Source organism: Rhamphochromis longiceps, linkage group LG16, assembly GCF_057381845.1.
Source record: "Rhamphochromis longiceps isolate RC_006_pf linkage group LG16, R_longiceps_female_GT1.1, whole genome shotgun sequence".
Lineage (NCBI taxonomy): Eukaryota > Metazoa > Chordata > Actinopteri > Cichliformes > Cichlidae > Rhamphochromis > Rhamphochromis longiceps.
In genome coordinates this window covers 37,560,638-37,584,325 of record NC_140572.1, presented here as the reverse complement: position 1 = coordinate 37,584,325, position 23,688 = coordinate 37,560,638, and the positions used below count along the sequence as shown (strand labels likewise).

The window sequence follows — 23,688 nt, the reverse complement described above, 5'->3', positions numbered from 1 at the left end:
TTAAGCCTGCCTTACGATTTCTCCTCATGTAAGGCTGAAAGCCATAAATGGCCATTATGGTCGAGGAGATCCCAGCAGTGCTGCTCAGACTGAAGTCGATGTTTCTCTGGCTGAATACTGAGTTAACAAACGTTGTGGTAAAAGAGGCGGAGCCACTCAGAACCAGCAACGACTCTTGAAAAACTCGTTATCACCCACTAATTAATTCTTGACAAGTTCAATAAAAACACAAACAGGTGTCCAAAAGGAGAGAAAGAAAGCAGAAGTTGGACCAGAGCCTGGTCTGTTCTCTCCACAGTGAAGCAGACTTTTACCTGCAGAAATACAGCAGTTTTATTTATAAGCTTCTCGTTAATCTATAATAACAGAGCACAAGCTGACCTGAAAATAAACACAGCCTCAGCCCTGTGAGAGAGGAGTGGACGGGAAATATCCGATATATCCTGACGAAGGAGAAACTCCTCATCAGTGAACGTGCACTTTAACATTTAGTTTTCTTTACAGGTGAAACTACGCAGTGATCTTGAATATTGTTTAGGGAAAGGGTGGGGGAGCTGCAGGTTTTAGATGTGCTGGGATGAACACACCAGACTATTTTCTTTTCCCACATCGGCACAATCTGACATGGACTTTGCACCAGCAGCTGGCAGGTGAACATTTGGGCTATCACATCTCTGCTGTCTGAATCCCAGATAAGTCCAGGTCTGCGGGACATAGGTGAAGAGTTACGGAGACAGCTGAAGTGTACTCAGAACTCACTGATTGGGCGTGCCGGGCGGGGAGCGAGTGGGCAGGCTCTGGGTCTCCAATCTCTCGTCCGATAGGCTGTTCCTGCTGACCGACTCCCAGTCGGTTCCACTCACCAACTTCCTGGCCAGCGGCTTGCTGGGTGACCTGCTCAGACAGACGCACTAACTCAGCGTTGCACAAAATCAACATGAATCATCAGCTGACCATCAAGAACCCGAGAATTACCTGGCAAACACTCTGTCCTTGATGCCTTTCTCCTTCCCGTACTGCACAGACTGCACCTCCGTCCGCCCGCTGAAGACGACAAAAACAACTCTTAAGTTTAGGACAGTTTCAAAAAGCAGCTATCGAAGGTTTTCTGTGACAAATGTGATAAATCCATAAATGCATATCGATTTTATTTAACACAACAAGACCGTGCTGCCTTATTCTAATAACGAGAGGCACTTCAGTGAATTAGCTCCTCCGATCTTTAAGAAATCTAAACACCATGAGCTGCCTGCCAACCAGTAACAAGCACAGCATATTTCATCTTCTGAAACAAAGTTAATAAGATTTTTAACAGCACAAATTCACAATTCAGGTCTGTGCTTATTGAAAAGTCAGTCAATATCTCAACCACTCGCACTCAGCGGAGCCAAACATCAGACGAGCCTAGCTCACGTTGCATCACTGCTGCTCAATAATGCATCACAAGACCTCCAGCTCTCAGTTCAGCTCTCGCTCACATTTCATAGAAAAAGGAAACGAAAAACATGGCGCCAGTGAAGTGAAACAAAGTTGACACAGTGCAATGTCATAAAGCAGCGAGGAGAAAACCTCATTTTATTTTATGTTTCGGTGTCGGTTCCAACTTGAAGTAAAAAACAAAAAACTATCAAACCAAACGGGAAGGAATGCTCTGTCTGAAAGGAGGAGGGCGGCGGCAGCGTGACGGAAAATGAAATGAAATGCACGGCTGGCTCTCACGTGGACACAAACACTTCCCGCAAAACTTGAAAGACAACGGTCGGAAGGCCAAACACGAATTCGGTTACTTTGTTTCAGGCAAACCATGAATAATTAAGCCGTGCTTTTCAGGGGCAAGGTAGTGCGAGAAGGTTCAAAGGCAAACGGCGGCCACTTTCAGCCTCGCAAACTGACGCGAAGGAGGAGGGCCAGACAAAGCATCCACCCACATATCTGTGTGTGTGCTGGACATGTGAGACCCTGGATGCTCAGAGGCTCTCCGGTGCTTCTCTGACAGCTCGTGTTTGTGGCCTGCGGTTCTCACCAGTATCTGAACTTGGAGCCCAGGGTGAAGTAGTAGGCGAAGAAGTTCTTCTGCGGCGGGATGGGCCGCTCCAGCCTGAAGAAGGTGTGGTGCTCCACGCAGGCTTTCCACAGGTTCTTACAGGCCCGGTAGTTGACCATGTTGAAGCCGAGCAGCGTCTCACGAGACTCGGTCTGTGTGCAGCGAGGAGAGGACGGGGTTAGTTCGTGACCTGCTCCGATCATCCATAACTGTTAGCTACAGTAACAAACTGTTGCACATGTTTGCCGCCCTGCTATTACTTTTTATTCTCTACTTTGAGCGATTTCAGACAGGTTCTTTTCTCCTGAATCACAAAGGGCCTTCAGGGGGTGATAACTGTGCAAGAAAGAAACATCGTGTGGCTCAGAGAGCAGCAAAAATCCAGGAAAAGCCCCGTCACACTTCATTACTTTGAGATAAGCTTGTCTTTAGTACTCTGAGTCTATTTCAAACATTTAGCTTGTTAACACTTTTGGTCCGGAGCCAAAAAACAGAAATAAATAAACAAGAAGCGCTCAGAGAGCACAAACTCCACCAAGGCAGCTTTTAAGAAAACTGTTTTTATTTTCTAGGCAAGGCAAGGCAAATTTATTTGTATAGCACAGGGGTGCTCAATACGTCGATCGCGATCGACCAGTCGATCGCAAAGGTAGTATTGGTAGATCGCATGGCATTAAAAAAATAGATGCCAGCCTATCATCCATCCCGTCACTTGATTGATACAGGGAAGCCAGTCAGATGACATCAGATTTTTTCTGACGCTTAGGTCGCTGCGCATGCGCAAACAGCGGCGCGAAGTGTAGTAAAACTGACAAGCTAGTCAGCGAGTTAACTCCAATTTTTAGCTCTCGGTTTTTTCTCTTAAACCTGGCCGTCAGCAGCTACTGTCCGGACTATGCATCCCTGGCTGATTCAATTCAGTGCAAGTCATCAGAGTAAACTCAGGTAATGACAAAAAATTTACATAGTTAATTGTGTTGTGAAATATTGGATATTGCGGTTATGCATGTATATACATTGTAGATATAAAGAATCCTCAATATATTTATAAATAAGTATATGTTTTGGATTTTTGTAGTGGGTAGATCATTTTGACTTGGTCATTTTATAAGTAGCTCACATGCGGAAAAAGTGTGAGCACCCCTGGTATAGCACAATTCAACAACAAGGTGATTCAAAGTGCTTTACAGAGACATTAGAAACAAAAACAAATAAAAAGCATGATTTAAAATTGATTAAAACAAACAAACTAACTAACTAACTAAACACACACATTTCACACCTGTTCGCGCGATCTGAACCCTTATCGTAAGGGGAGCTACCAGTCCTCCTGTGGACGAGCTACTTTCTATTTTAAATTCCCTGAATTTAAAATACTCTCTAGACCCAGTCTATATTTAGTTTTCTTTTTAAACGTAAAAGTGCGAGCTTTTGTTATCTGCACTGCTGAGTATAATTATTATTGATGTGGATATAGTGCATTCATTAAAAATACAAACATACTAAACTAACATTACTATGACTTTCAAAGTCAGATCAACCAGACTGAACTTGTTGGAGAGGTCAGAGGTCAAATCTGACCTGATATGTGATCATGTCCTTATGTTGAGAATCCACAGCTCGCGTGTTAGAACCACGGTTTCTAAGCTCGAAGGCTTTTTGTCCATCTTCCAATAATAACTCATGAAGCTGATCTTGAAGACCTTGGTGGGTGGAAGGCAAATTTAAACGGCTCGTTAAGATGAGCCCACTCGACACCCCTACAAGATTTATTAGAATTAAGTTTTTAAACTATTGTGTTTACAGACAGAATAATGCACACACAACCAACACCAGAAACATGAGCTTAACTTCAGACGGGCCATGAAACCAAGCTGTTTAGCAACTCACCTACACCCGAGCTCCACCTTCTACCTGACTCAGTGTCTCTGACCTGCGCTGGTCTCATGCTGGCAAATACAAATACTCGTCCTGTGTGCGCTCTCACATGATCAACACTCAAACTTTCCTGTGTATTATAATTTGTATTGTCATCAATAATAACAACTAATCTCCTGAACTATGATCTGAAACACCTGGAATGAAATGTGTTGATACAGCAACAACAACACACTGAAAAATGAGGAAGCTTAACGTCGAATCTTGAGAACGATGCTTGAGAACGGGAGTTGCCAGCGGCTGTAATTGTTTGCTTTGTAATAACGCTGAGCTTAAGATATTACGTCGGGTTTAAGAGGGCTAAATGAGGACAGGAGAGTAAATATTTGTGGTGGAGACAAACATGCTGTTTGTTGTGTTGAAAGCAGAAACACATTCAAGGGTGAAACAACACAAAAGGGAGGGATTACAACAGAGACGCCCAGGACACAGACAGCAGGGGGTTAATCTGATGCTGTCACACACACACACAGAGGTTAACAGGTGTGTGTGTGTGTGTGTGTGTGTGTGTGTGTGTGTGTGTGTGTGTGTGTGTGTGTGTGTGTGTGTGTGTGTGTGTGTGTGTGTGTGTGTGTGTGTGTACTTACTGCCTCTCTTCTCAGCTGGATGAAGAATTGTTTGCACTTGAAGGAGATTTTCACTATTTTCAACCTGGAAGCAGAAAAGCGGAGTTAAATCTTCAGTCCTGAGACGCTGACGTTCCACTTTCAAACAACGCGACACACTCTCCTCTTTTCCACTCGTCACACATTTTCACGCTGCACAACATTTAGCCTCCTCTCTGCTGTCACGTCTGCCTCGTCATCTCTTCTCATTTCCACCCATCCAGCCAAATCTCTGACTTAATTAGTCTGGTGTTGTATGACTGGCCATGAGGGAGGTCTTTATCTTTATCAGCAGGAAAAGCTGGAAAACTTCCTAATGCAGTTAAAAGTCCAAAATTTATCCCCTCATCCACATTTCCAGATTCAAGTCTTTGCCGGGCTAATTCTGGGCCCCCAGCCTTATGTTTGACACCCCTGTCTTAGAGGATACCATTAAGGCTTAAAATTAAGAGCACTGCAGGAAAAAGTACCACAAAACCTACTTTTACTGATGTATGCAGACACTGAAATTATGACCAAGTCCAGAAACCAATACGTGACCACACGGCAGCTACAAGCGCTCAATGAAAGCAAAGCAGGTGAGCCGCGAAAGCTTATTTACAATCAGTGCATCTTTAAACAGACAGCAGTCACAGCTCGTAGACTTGCGTGATGAGATCTGAGTGTACAGATAAAATCCTTTGGGATTGGTCCCACAGTCAGGTGATTTTTAGGGTTTAGTCAAGTTTAGTTTTAAACTGTTGTGGAATATTTACATTTTAAGAAGAAACTGAATTAATTAAATTAATTTGGAGCTGATTCTGGTTCTCATACAGTGCTTTTGTACTCCTGCTTCCTTCTCCACCACAATCTTCTGTAAGTCTGACCCGAGCTCTGAAAAGCAAATCTCTCATTTCTTCTCAGCTGGCTGACTCACGTGTCCTATCAACTGTTCATTTAACCTCTGACCTCCTGCCAGAGCTTGAAGGCGTGGGCTAAAAGACCGTGCCAACACCAGAGAGTCCGAGGCTTTAACCACGCCGATATTACCTCATCAATCTGTGCATTACCTGAAACGCACACGCTATAAAAATGACTCAGAAACTGCACACGCGTGACCACAGTAAGAAAGTCTGCTGATGAGCGGCAGGAGCAGAGTAACCTAATCCCTTCCTCTAGTTTTGTTGCTGCTGTGACTCATCGCTGCTTGCTAAATATATTTTACATACTTGCTCGCACACACACGTGCATGAACACACACACACACCCAGAGCGTGAGTCATGCCCCATCTAAGTGTGGCTCATTTGTCAGGCTGCTGTGAACAGAAATAAGAAAGAGGCAGAAATCTAAATGTCTCTCTTGACCCCTCCTCATCTGACAGATCGATCTGCGATAAGGCAAAAGGGGAGGCGGCGTGAGGTGTGACGGGAGGGAACCGGACGCAGAAACGGCGAGCTTCTGTTAAAGGAGGGCAGAAAGAAGAGGAACGGGAAGAAAAATTGGCGAGCGTAGGCCGAGAGATGCTGTTGACTATAATGTTTCTGCTCCGCTCCCTCCCTCTCTCACACATGGTAGTCAGCAGCTGTTGGGGACACCGCTGTTGGGCTCTAAATTTAGCTCAACAGACTGGATGCACACGCACACTTCCTTTAGCCTATTTTTCCTCCACTCAGGACGACTTTGCATCAGCTTCTCTCGCTTAAGCACTCATTCCACGGAGACTTATCCGTAGTCGCTCAAACCGGAAACAGAGTCTTAACCCTACGATTTCATGGTTTGGCTTTCCTGTGGCCCAAATGGAAAGACCTCAGATTTATGAATATAGGCCTCGCAATGTCTGTAATACAAAATCCTTCCATCGAATCAAACTCATCTTAGAAAACCCCCCAAAGATGCACCTACACACACACCAGCCGCTGTGTGAGTGTGTTCAGGATGTATTAAGCCTACACATCTTCCAGCGTTACAGAGGTTTGAGTAGTTCATCTCCCACCCTCAGCACCCATTAACATTTAACCACCCACAATGCTACGGCAGAGAATGGGAGATTTCCAAGAACTGATGCTTCACAGAGAGACCGAGAGCAAAAGGCGATGAGATTAAGTGACTTGGACACAGAAAGAGAGAGAGAAGCAAAAGCAGGACAAAGAGAGAACGACAGAGAGCAGATTTGACGCCTGTAATATTTTCAGGAAACCTAGTTTCACACAAACCCCCTCCCCCCACTTCCCAGAAAAATCTGGTGAAATCATCTGTATAATTCTAGAAAAGCTCAACAGGGGCTTAAACATTAATATGCCATGTCAATAATCACCATGTGAGGGGTTTCCAAAATATTATGCAGCTCGTTTCTCAGCAAAAAGGGTTCCTGGAAGCAGTACAAGAGGAACTGCAGACCGACAGGCGCAGAGGTGGATTTGTGACAAGAACATCCACCGTTTGATTTCCCAGTTCGGGGCAAATTTGGCAGGAGGAAATGACAGAGTATGAAAATATCAGTGAAGTACGCTTTCTTTCGTTCCCCCAGCAGTGCACCGTTTTTCATCCACATCGGATACGTGCCAGGTTCTCCGCTGGCTGCAGAGCTGCTTTCAAACAACCTTGATCTTTGGCTCCGAGCAGGTGAAACTGCAGCCTCAGATCATAAGCGTCTTTTGGGTTTTTTGATACTCCGAAAATAATAAGTGGAATACACGATGTTTACAGGAATACATACATGTTTCGAAAAGCATATGTAGTTTCTACGTTTTTTAATCTATCCGATTTCCTGGGTGTGCCGAGGCAAAGATTCTCCCCCCTGTGGTGTCCCTCGGGGTTTAGTACCCTTTAGTCCTCTCCTGTTCATCTTGTATATTCTCATTCATCATCAAATTCACTGATAATGCAAGTCATTCCACCCTGACCAACCACCTTACTGAAAGTACACGATGGAGAGGAGTCACCTGTGAATCCCATATGCCACAGGTCCACACAGCCTCAGATTCAGAGTCGTATTTGGACACGTTCTGACCAGAGGAACCTCGTCACATTTTTAAACATATCATGGAGGAAGTCCTCCTTTTATGTAAGTCTACACATGAATTATTAAAGAACTGGAAACTAAAAGTTCTTATTTCCCTGTTGTGTGGGGGGTGATATTAAGCAATACTACCGGGTAAACAGGTACTAAAGAGGCATCTTTGAGTGACGCCAATCCACGAGGAACAGTCTAGACCAGTGGCGTCAAAAGGCTGGCCCCAAAGGATCTGATCTGCCTGCGCAGAGGAACCTCCCCGGCACTTTCTCTCAATTTGTAAAGCTATCGAGACCGAAAATGACACTGAAACTCGATTTCAACCACAACGGCTCAGAGGTGTCAGATGCTGTCCTTTGCCACAGACTGGCATAGTCTGGTAAGGAGAGCACAGAGGGTTCATCGGCTGGGTATTTGCTGGTGCCCACTCTAAAACCAGTTGGATCCAGTAACATTAAAGGCTTTGTGAAGGGTAAGAAATAAACCAGTCAAGTTCAGAAATCACACCAACATCTGCTAGCAATGGGAAAAGCTCCGTCCAAGCTCAGTGCTCCTTGTATTCTTACCAGAGGTGGGACCAAGTCATTGTTTTGCAAGTCTCAAGTAAGTCTCAAGTCTTTATCCTCAAGTCTCAAGTCAAGTCTCAAGTAATGTCAGGCAAGTCAGAGTCGAGTCTCAAGTCACTGGTGTAAAAGTCCGAGTCAAGTCACAAGTCTGAAACTTTGAATTTCAAGTCCTTTCGAGTCTTTAAAAAAAAAAAAGAAAAAATAATGTTGCAGTTATGCTAAATGTAAATATTAGACCATGTAATTTTTAAATCTGTTTTTCTCAACACATGACAAAATAGTGAACTTAGAAAATATACACAAATTGTGAAATTGCACCTCTTTAAAATGCAGCTCAATTAAACCTAGCTCCAAGAATAATTTTCACCGACAGTTCTGAGATAAGCTGCATGTTATTCTTGGATGCGGTTGTAGGACCGGCTTTAAAATCGCATGACAAAAATATCATACACATTAAAAAAAACTGTATCACCAACGTAGCCTGGACAACATTTGCTAGTTAGATGAAGTCAGCTATCTCATCGTAGCATATTTATATGCATATTTATAATCATACGGTTCTTGGAGTGAGTGCACACACTCATGAAGTTTAGTAACTTCAGGTCACTGCAACAAGCCCAGGTACAGTTTACCGACAGATGGGTGCAGGGACCATGAAATGCACCGTGTAGAAAGTAAAGACCATCGTACGTATCATAAGTTTACCAGTCTCACAAATCGTCGTCATAAATACACATTCCTTAACCGTTTATTAATAGGACCTTTGAGCTCAACGGTAATTAATTAGTAGTGGAAATAATCTCTGGTACCCATCACAGAAATGTAGCAGTGACAATAATACTGTATGCTGTAATCGCACTGGGCAATTAGTGATACAAAACAACTGTTTTACCCTGTGAATAAAAGTATATGTTTTTGTCAATGTACCATAATAACAGAAGCGAAACGCAATATTGTGTCAGGACAATTCACTATTTATGCACAATAAACAAAGGAGCATAGCGCGACAATTTCTGTTCAGCGCCAGACTTGCTTGTAACCTATATCACCAATTATGTTATGAAAATGACGTATTAACTACTAAAAAACACTGACCTTCGTGTAAATGCTTGGAGCAGACTAACCTGTGAGCTGGAGTGTTCTAGGACGTTATATTTGATCTTTGAATGGCTGCAATCCAGTCGCGTCTTTGTTACTTCGGAAACATGGCTCGAACAATTTCTCTTCAACGACGTAATCCGATAACAACCGATCTCTTTACCCGTCGGCTTCCCGTGGCTGTCATGCGACCGGCTATTGCAGTTAATAATACAACGGCTTCTTGACATTTTTGTGTTTCTTTTTATCGCTGTATAACTGATTTTAATTGAAAGCCTGCGTGCGCTAGTACCGCTTGCCACGAGTTCCCAGAATCCTTTGCGGTTCTACCCGTGAATGACGTCACATTTTCAATCTCTATATAATATGCATGTTAAATTTTATATTTGGGGTAAAATATCAAGTCTTTTCAAGTAAACCGGTTCAAGTCCAATTCAAGTCCCAAGTCATTGGTGTAAAAGTCCAAGTCAAGTCACAGTCTTAGAACATTTTTTCAAGTCAAGTCTAAAGTCATAAAATTAATGACTCGAGTCTGACTCGAGTCCAAGTCATGTGACTCGAGTCCACACCTCTGATTCTTACTACTTACAAGTCACTTGTAATGTTATGCTATACGACTTAAAACAGGATAAAACAGGTTCTTCCAACCACACAACTCACATTTCAAGTGTTATCACAAAACCCATGACACACAACCACCACTCAACTCTGAACTCTGTTTCCTCCAACTTGTTGTGGTTGTAGTCTGGCTGCCAGCTGGAAGCTATGCTCACAGAGCATCATACTGGCATTCCTGTTACCACCGGAAAGGCAAACACCCTGGAAGTCACACAGAACTCAGGGGAGCATCCCAGTCATCCTCAGGGATTCCCCAGAGCTCCCTTTGAAACCTCGCTTTAAAAATACCATGTAAATCCAGTCATAGCACTACCTCTGTCACTTCTGCTTTTCACGTGTTTCTTACTTTGTGTTGTTGTATTTTAAAGGACACAGGAAAGTACAGAAACTGAGCCCACATACACAGTGATGTCTGTGATCCTCTCTTCTTGACGTGTGGGTCACTCACCATGGGAAATAGTTGATCCGTACCCTGTTCTTGTAAATCACAATTCCAGCAGACATCACCCCGAGGAGAATCTCTGTGTTACTCTGGTCCTGAGGAGAGGAGAGTGGGACAGGTGAAGGAGGGCGTGGTAAAGGTGGAGGCAGGTGGGAGGGAGGAGAGTAAAACTGGCTTCCTCACTGATGTAAACCAAGTATGTGTTCCTAAATCTGACACAGAGTCACAGTTTTAAACTGAGCTTCATGATTATAGCTCTCATACGCATTTCATACTTTGCCCGTCACATTTAATCCACGCTCGAGTCCCGTTTGTACATCCCATAATAACACACCTGAAAAATCACTGCTCTCATTTCCTTCAGCAGCTGGAGCGCCACTCTCTACTGCCTCAGCTAGAAATTACAACAGGCTAGAGCAGCTCTTAAGTTAGCATGGGAGTGTTTTAGCTCGCTGCTGTGAAGTGAAACTACATGAATCTAACAGAATGCAGATGAATTAGTCAGGAAGCTCGTGGATAAAAAGAACTGCATCGCAAATACGGATTAAATGCTGGTTTTCCTGCTCTGCTTCTATGTGTTGGTGTCATGATGAGAGCTGAATGCCAATGTGTGGCATTTCTGCAGGGTGTGGGCAACAACGTCAGCTGTACACGCTGCAGCTCCACAGACCTGATCTCAGTCCCAGCACAGACGTGATTGGCTCTGTGAAAACAGTGTACGAACCACGTTGTGACAGCGGGAAAGAGGGAAACCTTTTACAGATTAAGACGTTGTGATATCAGTTTTGAGCACAACGGCTGAGGGTGGGTCCGGACTCTGGATTATCACCTAACTGCTCGCGGTTGCTGTGGGGGGGAGGGGAAGGAAGCAAGACGGCTAGAGTGAGATCGCAGACGCTGGACATGTCTGACAGGCCTCCGAGCTTTGGTGGAATTAAAAAAGAAATAAAAATGTTGCAGGTGATGAACCGTAATGCTCCAGAAGCAAGGACAAACTCTTCGTAACACAGTCTTTAACACACAGGCGTTAACAGACTTACCCTTGCATAGTGCAGCTCTACCCCATAGAGCTCCAGCGTGCGTGCTGTGTTCAGATAATTAAACTCTGACTCGGCCGGAGATAGACCGCTGAGAGAGAGAGAGGGGAAAAAATAAACAGAGTGAGAGAGGGTGAAGCAGCCGTCGGGAGGCCGTGCGGAGCAGCGACGACGACGCGGTGTGTGTTAGACATATGGAGGCGGAAAATACACAAAGAAAAGCAGCAAACAAACGAGCCAGGCAGAAGGAAAAGGTCATTAAACCTGCAGCATGTGAGCCATATGTGTGCTTTTATACAGGGACAGTAATCAGTCTTTCATATTTCTACTGTATTTGGTAACACCTTATAATAAGGGTCCATAACTAACAATGTAACACCCCTGTAATCAAATTACAAGTAATTAAATTTACCTGCAAACGCTCAAAGGTTGTCGTAACCGGTCAGGGTTTGACAGGAAACAAAGAAATAATGATACTGCAAGTCTGCTGAGGGATGCATGAGTAATTTTAAACATTGCATAACTCCAGGTATTTTATAGAAACCAATTATGATGCAAGTGATTTTAAGTATTGCATCATTTCTTGATAATGTTGCAGAGGAACAAACAATATTTCCCCATCTTTCATCATGACTGAATTCTAAGGTTCAGTGTTATGGATTAACCTTTGCTTAACCTCGCCTAACTTCCAGGTACATTACAGGGAAGCAGAAACTCCTTTCTGTACACTCCTTTTGTCAGTTTAGTTTGAGCAGCGATCATGAAAGAAAAATAAATTAAGCTCCAAAGGTTGATTCTGTTCATCTGGACGAAGCGTTTACAGTGGGAGAAACGTTTCGTCACTCATCCAAGTGCCCAGCCCACTGAGGAAACAATGGGCTGGTTTCAGTCATTCGACTGTACCTACATTTAAGTGTTTGCAGGTAAATATAAATAACAATTAAATCTGATTTAATTACACGGGAACCACGCCCTTAGTCGTGGCCCGTAATATACAGTATGATGGTGTAGGTGCTGAAAATCAACATAAAGAACCAATTTTCGATTTTCCGCCTCCACATGCAGGAAACTGTACCAAATCACAGGTGTGTTGTAGCGTGTCTCAGCGTACCTGTGCTGCTGGTGATGTTTGGCGACCTCTTTGTGAAAGTCTTGAGGGGGGTTTGGGATAAAGGAGTATTCAGACAGATAGCCCGGACTATGCTCTGCTTCACTGTAGTCCCCCAACTCAGCTAGAAAGAGAAGAGAGACGCACGTTAGGCTTCAGGATGTTCAGTTTTTCCCCATTCTTGGCTCAGACATATCCATCTGTGGGAGTGGATATAACCGTCTATTGTCAACTAGCCCCACCCAACTGCTGTTCAAACCTTTTGATTGAGAGGGGCAGCCAATCAGGAACAAGTTGGCAAAAGAGTTTGTTTTAAGACGAATAAGGATTATTTTGAACACTTAATCATGCAAAGCTACTTTGGTGGAGTCACTAACTCTAAGTACTAACTGTGCACTTAGTTTTACAACACATCAGGAGGATGTTTGTTAATAACATCAAATGACCTCATCATTCGACACGTAAAATATCTTAAAGCGACCTTTTCTGTTATATACACTGTCACAATTGGGGTTTCACACTAAACACATTAAACTAAGTGTGTGAAGAACTTTTGCTCTGCCTCTGAGCCCAGAAACCCCGCCCACCAGATGTTTCAATATTCTGTCAGGAGGGGCAGCCAATCAGAAGAGCAGTGAGAGAGTCATTAAAGGGAGAGGAGCTAAATCTGCTAGTTTCAGACAGAGGCCAAACTAAAATACTGCAATAAGCCCCAGTAAAAAGCAAATGTGAAACATCACAGAGTTGGAAATGGGAATAGCTGGCATCCTTCAAAAACAAAACATTAGTAACAGATGAGTGCAATGATAACTGTCAGATCTCTGATAGCTTTCAAAGCGCTCTAAGATGAAGAGCTCAAAGTGAATCCAGCGAGCTCACTAGGCTAAAACCATCAATTCACTCAAGCAGTCTCTCGACTAACCTACAAACCTGGTGGCCAGAGCATATTGACCAACCAATCAATTCTAGCTCTCCCTTTTATTGATGTGTACACACCACCAGGGACGCGTGTGTGCGGTCAATAGCTCTTGTTTCATACAGTAGTTTAAGGTTAGTTTTATTTTAAGCTGCAGTTCTTTCTTTACCAAGGTTCAGCGCGAAGGTCAATGAACCTCAAAGACTCGTCAACCTGATCTTTCTTTGTGGATCCATCTCTTGATGTGAAATCCATACTCAGCTGCCGATTGGCTCAAAGTGGGAGATACTAGCTTGAGCTCAAGGGTCTTATAATGATGCTACTGATGATTTTACTCACGTTGCAGGTAATTTAATAGAAGTGTGTATATGTCAATGTGGATACTTGTGTTGGTACAAGTTGCGGTAAGATTAGGATGATATTCAAATTCTTTTGAACTTTTTGGTTTTCAGGCAGTCATTTTCTGCCTTTTTTTCTTTCAGAGCTTTGGAGTTGGATTTAGAGCTGTGAGTACAGCATTTGGGCTGAGCTAACTGAATTAGCAGCATAACAGCTGCTACGAACAGTTTTTCCCCAAAAGTGAACATGTATCTTCATAATCTATGCTGGCACTGAGCGACGTGACGACACGGACCTCGCTACACTCTGTATCTGTGTGTGCGCGCGTGTGTGTAAAAGCAGTAGCAGTGTGATTCAGCTAGACTAGGCCAAATCTGCTCTGTGACCTACATACTGAAGCTGAGGATATTCCCAGCAAAACATGTGATAGAGGAAGAGCGCTGAAAGGAAGAGGGAGGCAGAGTGGAACGAGGTAAGAGAGGGGGTTTATGAGCGCATAAATCGGTGGAGGAGGGGCTGAACATCGACTGCAATGGCCTAGTCTGCAGGTCTGCATAGTAATGAACAGGTTGCAGTCAGTGGGTTTTACAGTTATAGTGGTTAAATGAGGCTCCAGAACAGCTAAAGTAAGGCACAAGGTGATCACATCAAGCCAAGTGCAGAAGTGGATTTAACAGATCTGATTAGACAGAGAAACTTGATTATTATTTAATTTTTTTATATCAAATTCCCTTGAGAACGGCTGGATTTGAAATGCTGTTAGTGACCGAGTCGTATGTGCTTTATTGCATAAAGCTTGATTTACACTTGTGTGCTGAACCTCTGCTTTGCTGTTGGCAGCAGAGCATCTGCACTGCTCTGCCATCACCAGTGAAACTGAGCTAACTGTGTTGAGCCTGAAGCTAATAAATATTGAACAACAGCTACTGAAATGCATGAAAGGGTGAAGCGACTGAGTCTATGCACGCATCACCAGAGCAATGAAAACCAGAAAATAGCCTGGTCCCACTGGCGTGTAGTGTACTGACTATTGCATCAGCATTCTAAGCTATACAGCTGCATGCTTCTATTTAATGGAGTGTGCTAATAAGTGTTTGCTGTATATAATACCACCAAGCTGACCCGTTACAACTGCTGCAACAGTACATTGGCACGTGACACTAGAGGTTTCCACGTAAGACATTCCTGAGTGACGGCCGAGCAGCTACAGGATCCACGCCAACGTTCTGTTGAATCCATCGGTTGCTTCCATCCAGCAGCACCTTGTAGGACGGTCGAGAGGTAGAAGATGTCCAAACCACAAAGCAGATATCAGACGTTCCTGTGTTCCCTGGTTGGCTTGCTGAACTGTTCTGGGTGCTCCAGAGTTAAATCCATCCAACCGGGCTCTGAGGCTCTTACTGAGTGGCCGTGTCTCTGAGCCATGCAGTGTTACAAACATGGACATCGGCTTCTCTGGTGACTGTTTCCATTGTGGTTTCCATATAACCTCCATGTCTCCAGCAGCTCGTCGACCATCAGCTTCTGGTTTAAGGTCATCAGTTTCTCAGATGAGGAAACTCGGGTATGAAATCGCCACAGTGTCCTGTCCAGTATCTGGTATTTGTCACAATTCAATTAATTTAAGGCCCTCTTTAAAATGGGGCCTCAACGGCGTCAAAAAACACGCTCAAAGAGCCTAAAATGCTCTCACACGGCAAAGTGAAAATCTCCTTAAAAGTAGTCTACGACACAGAACCGCAATAACAAAGAAAAACGCTTTAGAACTGTGGCAGCACATCATGGGAGAGGGTGAAGAAAGAAAAACCTTCAGGTAAAACATCTCATGTTGAGAGTCTAGTTTATATATTCTCCCCGTTTGATGCACCCACAGCGTCTCAGAGCGGACGGAGCTGGCGCCGTTGCAGAGGAGCGCCGTCGCAGCAGGCTTTCTCACCACTTTCACCTCTGCATGTTATTTATGAGCAGCCATTTTTGCAAAGAGAAGCCACAACCTCATCGAATATTTATACCACTGGTGTTAATATCAAATATCAGCACGTGGCTTAATTGAAATGTAATGGCTTCAGAGCAGCAGTTATAAATGCACTCAGGCAACCACAGTCATTACATTTAAGAGCGTGTGCAGCTAAAGACAGTCCTAATGAATTGCCTTTCCATTATTAAGTAGAACTGGAGCACCGAGGGAGCGCTACTTACATTGCACGGCGTAGGAAGCCAGCAGCGCGGCTGTGTTGTGAGGACAGGGCAATCTGGAAGTCGAAGGAAGACGCGCACACACACACACATTCACACAGATTAAACAGACGTTTCAGCCTTGGATCAATACAAAAGTTATTACAGTTCATTTCAAAGAGCAGAGATTAGCTATCATCAATAACAGCAACAGAAATGTGGAGGGGGAAAAATCTATTCGAGTTTGTGTGAAGAACCAAGTAAGAGGAAGCAGCGAGCCTTATATTCACTGACAAAAAGGATAATGAGCGTGTCGTGAGTGCTTGTACGACTGCCCAATGAGCCTACGTGCGCTGCATTAACTCATATTTCCTCCAGTCACCCACATCTTGGCTTTAAAGCAGGACCCACTGTGCAACAATCAGAAGGCTGCTGAGGTGTCAACCTCGATTTCACTCACGCACAACGCCATCTGATCTATGGGGTCGAACAAATGCAACCATCGCATAATAATGCCCTCGTTTTCCCTCCACGAAGAAGAGGATGCTCACCTGTGCCGATTTCTCACGGTTAATGAGCGTTTAATGAGAAAACGCCCCGAAATGAACGCAAGGTGACTTTTATTTTTACCTCTGTGTGTTTTTGGAATTAAACTACAGCACGACTTTTACATCCTTCATGATTTAAAGAGCTTGTGTTGATCTACAAATATTTAATAATGAATTCACGACTTTCAGAGGGCCGAACTATTCTCTTTGGCAGGCCGTACCTGTTCCGCGACCCACATGTTTGACACCCCCGGCTTACAGGGGAGGGGAAAATTAAAGCGGCTTGTTTCAGATGACCTACGCTGCTGCACCAAGGCCCAGTAACATAAAAATACGGATTAACTGTAAGTCATGCAAAGTTACCCTGGTCAAAAATAAAACATGGGAAATGCCCTTTAAAGTGTAGGCTTGTTAAAAATATCTGCATAAATGGTTCTCATGCCGTAAACACACCTGTATGAGTGCATTTGGCCTGAGGCAGAATGCTCCACCTAGTTGAGTCAGCAACACTGTGTACACAAAGAACAACACACTCACCTTCCAGTTAATATATCCTGTTTGATCTGCAGAAAATACTGGTACCTGAGGGGGAGGAACAGAGCATCAGGACAAGTCATCAGTGAAACACCAGCACAGCTGCAGTGATACTGTCATGTAAGGACGAGCACACAGCACTGGCCTGGTGGGAACATTATCACAGTTACAACTTCTGCGGGATGGATGTGAAGTGTGTATATATATATATATATATATATATATATATAGGTTTCAAACCTGAGTGTGAACACTGTTAAGGTTTTTCTGTGTACTACACTGCTGTCAGGAGTGCTTGTTAAACGTGACTTGAATGTACAATGCATCAGACGGGCACGTCAGATCCAAGGCTCTCTATTCACTTTTACAAGCTCTGTGCAAAACCGAGATAAGGCTCAGAGAGGCTGAAACGATCTCTGCAGAGCTGCGATCGCTCCTCTGCACGTGCACAAAGCAGACAGTGGATTTGCAGAACATTTTCTCTTAGAAAAAGATGCTTTTTAAAAATATTTCTTGATCTGCATTAAGAGAGAAAATACAGCTCAGATCCAGAGAATCAATTTGCTGTTTTTGGGGTTAGGGTCACTGTTTTTAAATCTTTTTATTCTTCATGCCAGAATTTTTGAAGAATCAGAGAAAAACCGATGTGGGCGACCTTAAAAAACTTCAACTGTTTATTTCCTTCACTTAAGATTAAACGCATACGTCACATATTTTGTACAGATTCACTTAACAGAATGACATTTTTGGGGGGGAACTCCGGGACTGTACTGATGTTTCCTGCTGTGTGTGGCTCAAAAAAAGCATCTCAACCAGTACAGGTGTATCTTTCTCCTATTAAAAACTGCACACAGTGTTTCCCTTTAATGGTCTGCAGCCAGGTCAGATTTACTAAACGGGACAAAACAGCGCTCAAAGATCGCTTCATTTCAGCATCAAGCATCAAGAGTTCCCACCTTTTACACGCAATCAGACAGTACTCTGTTTTATTTGTTTTGTTTTTTTAAATGCCAAACCCCAGTTTGGGATGTCCCAACACGTAAACCTGTCCCTAAATCTTCTGGACCAAGAAAATCTCTTTCTTTGCTGCTCAGACTGAAACACTTCAGAGCATCAAAGTTGACTTTTTTTGCATTAGCGTGTTTAAACACCTGCTACTACAAGAGCTACTGATGGTGTGTGTTTTGTTGATGCTGATGCCATTACTGACGACTGACCCTGAACGCAGAACTAACAAATCTACAGAAACATCATTTCCATTGCAAAGCTCCTGCTCGCAGAGATCACTGCTCCGTTTCTGAATGAAACGACATCAATACAGCGAGTTCGAGTTGCTCTGCTTTGATTAGCACTTTCTGTGACGCTCAGTCAAATGACAAAAACACTTCATTCATTGTGAGGAGCGGATCTCGTTTACAACTGAGCCTTTATTCCTCTGTTAGTGAACTTTAATGTCAGCGTTTAACAAACCGAGTGGTTGCTGCTGTTCTTAGCCTGTCGTGTTGTTAGAAACTCTTACCGTGTGTATTCTTCCTGAAGTTTATTGGGGTCTGTGACAAAGAATTTGACTCTGAAGCTTAAGTTATGGGGAGACCCTCCTGCAGAAACAGAGACGAGCAGTTAGAGGGGAGAAATGTTCATCGGAGAGTGTCAGTCTGTGATATAAATGAACATGTGCTCTCTATTCAGGGGCTTCTTTAGGAAACATTATGCATGTGTATTTTTGTTTAGTGATGCAGATAATGGGATAATTAATAAGTGTAAAACACACACGTACGCTCATGCTGCTTAAGAAACAGAGCTGCAGTGTTTTTTGTCAATGAGCCAATCGACATGAAATAAAGTTGAAGCGCAGTTCAAACATCGCTGGAGGAGGACTGCAGATTCCACTCAAGCTTAATTGTTCCACACGTCACATATTATATTACTCGTTACTAAAAACAAGAGCGGAGTTGAAATTAAGTTTAATAACGGCTCAAAGCACAGGCAGAATTTTAAATGGCAGCGTGGACGAGAGACATCAGCCTCAGGTGGAGAGTGGATTTTTAACCATTGCTGGGACCACGCTGCACGCTGCAGCCTCAACCAGCTGGGAAGAAAATTAATAATAAAAATCGTGTAATGAAGTTTGACTTGAGTGAACGTGTTTGGCTGCAGGATGAAGTGAATTAGCTGAGCTGGTGTGTGCGGAGGATTTCACATACTTTTTAACTGTTTCCTGACGGGCTTATTGGGATCCAGCCAGCGCTGTAAAATATTGATAGAGAGACACTTAGAGACACCATGAAGTGTGAACACACAACTTCAATTATTTACCAGTGGCCACGCACACGCACGCACGCACACACTGATCATTACTCGCAGGCAGACATGATTTAATTTCATCACACTGGCCCTTAAACAAGCTCTTATCAACTCCCAACTTTCCCAACAAAATACAGGATCAGCACAGTTTAAATTTGCTTTACATGAATCACTTCTTTAGTAAACACATGTGACCTAACTTACCAAAAAGTCAAACTATAATGAAACTAGCTAACCGAGTAAGGCGGCAGGAGGCGGGTCTGTCGTGTTTTAAAGATCAAATGTAATTCTATTAAATCCCCTAAAAACACAGCACCATTAAACTGATACTGGTTTCTCTCAGGCGTGCTTCACAGAGACCGGTCGGCAACCTCCTGGCAACGACTGGTTGCTAAGGTAAAGTGAGCATTCCGTCATTGGCTGCTAGCAGTCGCTAGATGAAATTGGTTGCTAAGAGACATAAGATGCTGCACTAAAAACTCTTTTGTGATTTCTGTGGCTGTTATCAGGTCGTCATCGGGTTGTCATGGCAACTGGTACTGTACTTTGCATGACTATTTGAATGTTAAAGTGAAATTTGCACCTTTTTAAACGTGTTGGTTGCAGCAGTCAGGTGAACTTTTACTTTGAAGGCAAACCTTCTGTAGTGCTAGTCTTTAAAGACTAGTCAGCCACAGCAATCTGCAATCGATCAAAGCAATCGCGAGGAGGATTTTGGTGCAGCGCCCTCTTTGCAATCAATGTTACACAGTGACAGCTAGGAACCACTCACCACAGGTGTTCAGAGCGCACGGAGGATCACAGAGGATCAGTCTATTGGCCTGCGAGACTCAAACTTTAGGCTGATAAAGTTTAATTTGCTGCTGATCTTTACCCAGCAACACGTTGCATAGTTTCAGTGCCCATCAGTGCTCCACAGAAGTGCCGATCCCTGAGTGAAAAGAGTTCACTCACTCACTCACTCACACACACACACACACACACACACACACACAGCTGTCATACTAACTGGTGCATCTGATGAGTCGTCAGTCAGGTGCAGGCCAAAATAGTCCCTCTCGGTCAGCTCCAGGTGCTTGAAGACAGCATCCAGCAGCACCTGGCCATTATCCGACTTCTGCAGAGAACAAAGGAAAACACGGTCATCCACGCTGAGCTTTATTTACTACCAACATATAATGATAGACAAAAGTTGTATACACAATCTCCTTGATTCACCTTCCTGGAAACAGGTTTCATGTGAGAGTCACTGATGTTGACAGGTTTAAAAAAAACAAAACAAGAAACAGAAACTGCCCATCTGCACTCGAGCTTCCACGAGACGTCAAGATAAACATCAGTTTCAAGCGAAGCGGTGAGCAGGTTTCGTTTACAGATGGTTTCTGATCAGGATTAAGGAAGAGGAAAGGGGGGATTTCTCCCTAAACACAGAGTCCACAGAGAGCCAATTAAAAGGCTGTAAAATGTGAGAAATCACTTATCAAACGCATCATTAATATCACATCATTTCCTGAGAAAACAGCGAGGGTGAGAGGAGAAGCCACGGGATCACAAGTGGGGCAGAAAGTCACACCTGATCTGCTGCAACTTTAAGAGGAGGAGGAGGAGGCAGGGCACAAATGTGTGGCTCCATCAGAGCTCCCATGGGAGAACACACACACACACACACTCCCCTTTGCCCTGCTGACACAGTTTTACAACGCACTGTTTGTGTGTGTGTGGGGCAAACAGACACAATGTTAGCTGACAGTTGACATGTTGACATGGCAGCCCTCTAGGACAACTTGCATGTGTGCAATCTACTAATGTCAAAGCCTTGTTATGTGTGAGTTGCTGGTGTACTGAGAGAACTGGTGACTTTTTGGCCTTTCCAGTCACACTCAGGTGAACATGAAAAATTCAACATGGCTACATTTAAAAGAGGAGCGCTGCAGAGAGGAAAACCTGTGGACAAAGCCAATTTGGTCAGAACATTGTCGAAGGTGATCGGTTAGGCTTTCCTTGTCTTTGTCGAGTTACGTGCTCATTGCTTATTAGAAGAAGTTTAAAATAAGGACGTGAAGAGAGGATGACCACATTAGGGATATCCCCTAATAAGAAGCCCACCAATCAGAAAAATAAGAAAGTGTTATCAGGCAGCATGAGCTGGAAACGAGCATGAGCGGTTTAATTAAAAAATATTTATCTGCAGTTTAATAATGCATTAAAACCTGGTAAACAACTGTTTACTCTAGTAGCAAATTCATATTTCACTGCGTCAAACGGCCCTTTTGTGGCTGCTGTTCCTCTAAAGCGCACCCGAGGCTGCCTCCCATATTAAAGAGCCCAGATTGACATCACCGATAAACACGTTTCTAGAAACAGCTTTGCTACCAATAATGCATTTACCCTTCATCGCAAGTCTGCAGGGATGATCATTTTTGCCATCACTCATCTGCTAACAGGCAGACGCATCCTGGTTTTAGCCGATAGCTGCTCGAGTCACCGAAGCGGACCTCATCCCTGCTTTCTGTGATTTTAATATGAAATATGGGCTAAACATGGAAGACAAGTGGGCTGTCCTTCATCCATATTTTGTCTCTTCCTGAATTCATGTGTTAACCAACAAATGAAACATGTTTTCCTCAAAATCAAACAAAGTGTTCTTAGTGTTGATGGACAGGCTGACAGATGAGGTCGGGCAGGAGTCTCTGTGGACTATGATGCGTGCAGACAACACTGATCTGTAGTGTGCATCGGGAGCAGGTGGAGCTTGAAGAGGTGGAGGTATGCACTAGAGAGAGGAGGAAACAATCCAAAGCAACTGTGGTGAACAAGAGAGTACAGGCAGAGTGGAGCTGGAGGAGACGAGTGTCTGGGGAGCAGCAGGAGGCACAAGATGGCTGTGATGCATGGTTTGGAGACGGGAAGAAAATACAGGAAGAGAAGAGGAAGAGCTCAGAGGAGGTTCATGGACGTAGTGAAGGAGGACAGAGGATGCTGGGGATGGGGTGAGATGGATGCAGATGATCTGCTGTGGCGACAGATGAAGGGAGCAGCGCTTCATCAACATCAAGGCTCTTACATTTCCCTTCCATCATCACCACACCTTAAATTTCGAAAAATGGGGCATTTTAAATCTCTATTAATGCCTCTTTAAATACATTAGAAGGGCTTTTGAAATATACTAATTTTTTTAGGATGATATAAAATCAGTTTTTAAATTCTGGCTGCTTTAAAGTATCTGGTGGAAATCCCAAGTGCCTGAAAAGTCTGATGATTACAGCCAGCTGACAGCGGCTAACCGAAAGAATGAGGAAGCTAGCGATGCTAGCCTCTCGTGTGACACTTTCCTTCGGAGACTCTTGATAAACGTGTCTGCTGCCTCCATGAGAAACTCTGTGTGTACGCTTCTCCTTTGTACGAAGCAGCTTTTCAGCTCGATGTGGGAGCCCTCTGTGCACTTTTACACTGCAATCCCAGGAAACCCATCGCCTGTGTGTGTGTCTGTGTGTGAGCGGGCATGCTTGCCTTTTGTGTGTATTCCTGGCTCACTTTTAACAATGTATGTCTGTTTGCTCTCACAGCAATCGCACATTTGGCTCGTACGCTTTTAGAATACCAGAAGAGACTAGCACCAGCGTGTACACACACACACACACACACACACACACACACACACACACACACACGCTTCCTCTGGACTTTTACGCAACAAGCTACACAGACTATGGCAACAGCAGCTCCACATTCTGGATAGACGAGTCAGAAAGAGCAGAGAAATGCAGAAAGACTTTCAAAGAAAAGAAAGAGAATGCAAACGTAAGAAGAGAGAAAGTCACTGAGAGGAAAAGAGAGAGGGAGCATGGAAGAAGAGAAACGGAGTGATTGACGATGCGAGCGGGTGAGACAAACCCTCTTTGTGCCCTTCACCCGCACCGCGGACTGAAACAGTGTCTGTGTGCGTGAGAATGAAGAGAGAGGAAGGAGACATGGTGATAGAGAGCAATCAGAGCACAAGAGATTGGCTGAGAGCAGAGGAGGGGCAGAGAGCGCGAGAGAGAGGGGGGGAAAAAGATGCTCTGATAAGTCTGTCACCCCGAGGGGTTCATCTTCAGGGTTGGAGGGGAGCGGACCATCGAACATCAAACACTCGGGGGGAAATTCCACTGTTTTATGACAGGTTAACAAAAAATGTGACATTTTTATTGAAGTCCTTCCACAAGAAACAACTGAGTGTGTCAATGTGTGTGTGTGTGTGTGTGTGCATGAGCGTGTATTCATATCTTTGTGGGGACCAAAAATAGGAAGTTTATTATATTTATGGGGACCAGAATCCCAGTCCCCACGAGCTTGAAGGCATTTTTAAGACTCCAAATGTGGTTTTAGTGACGGGTTACAGTTGGGTTAGGCATTCATCTTTCATGGTTAGGGTAAAGCTGCA

General features: G+C 43.9%; 1 protein-coding gene across 1 annotated transcript in view; it reads right to left on the bottom strand.

Annotated features, from left to right (window-relative positions):
- Positions 1–23,688, bottom strand: part of ptpn4a (protein tyrosine phosphatase non-receptor type 4a) — a 69,817-nt gene that overhangs the window by 13,669 nt on the left and 32,460 nt on the right. Inside the window, exons 3-14 of the mRNA XM_085383954.1 lie at positions 20,275–20,382; positions 19,166–19,208; positions 18,481–18,559; positions 16,965–17,009; positions 15,904–15,956; positions 12,453–12,573; positions 11,345–11,432; positions 10,311–10,399; positions 4,570–4,633; positions 2,024–2,196; positions 976–1,044; positions 760–894 (exon numbers count right to left, since the gene is read on the bottom strand). Coding sequence (XP_085240080.1) covers positions 760–894; positions 976–1,044; positions 2,024–2,196; positions 4,570–4,633; positions 10,311–10,399; positions 11,345–11,432; positions 12,453–12,573; positions 15,904–15,956; positions 16,965–17,009; positions 18,481–18,559; positions 19,166–19,208; positions 20,275–20,382 — 1,067 coding nt within the window. The remainder of the gene's footprint in view (positions 1–759; positions 895–975; positions 1,045–2,023; positions 2,197–4,569; positions 4,634–10,310; positions 10,400–11,344; positions 11,433–12,452; positions 12,574–15,903; positions 15,957–16,964; positions 17,010–18,480; positions 18,560–19,165; positions 19,209–20,274; positions 20,383–23,688) is intronic.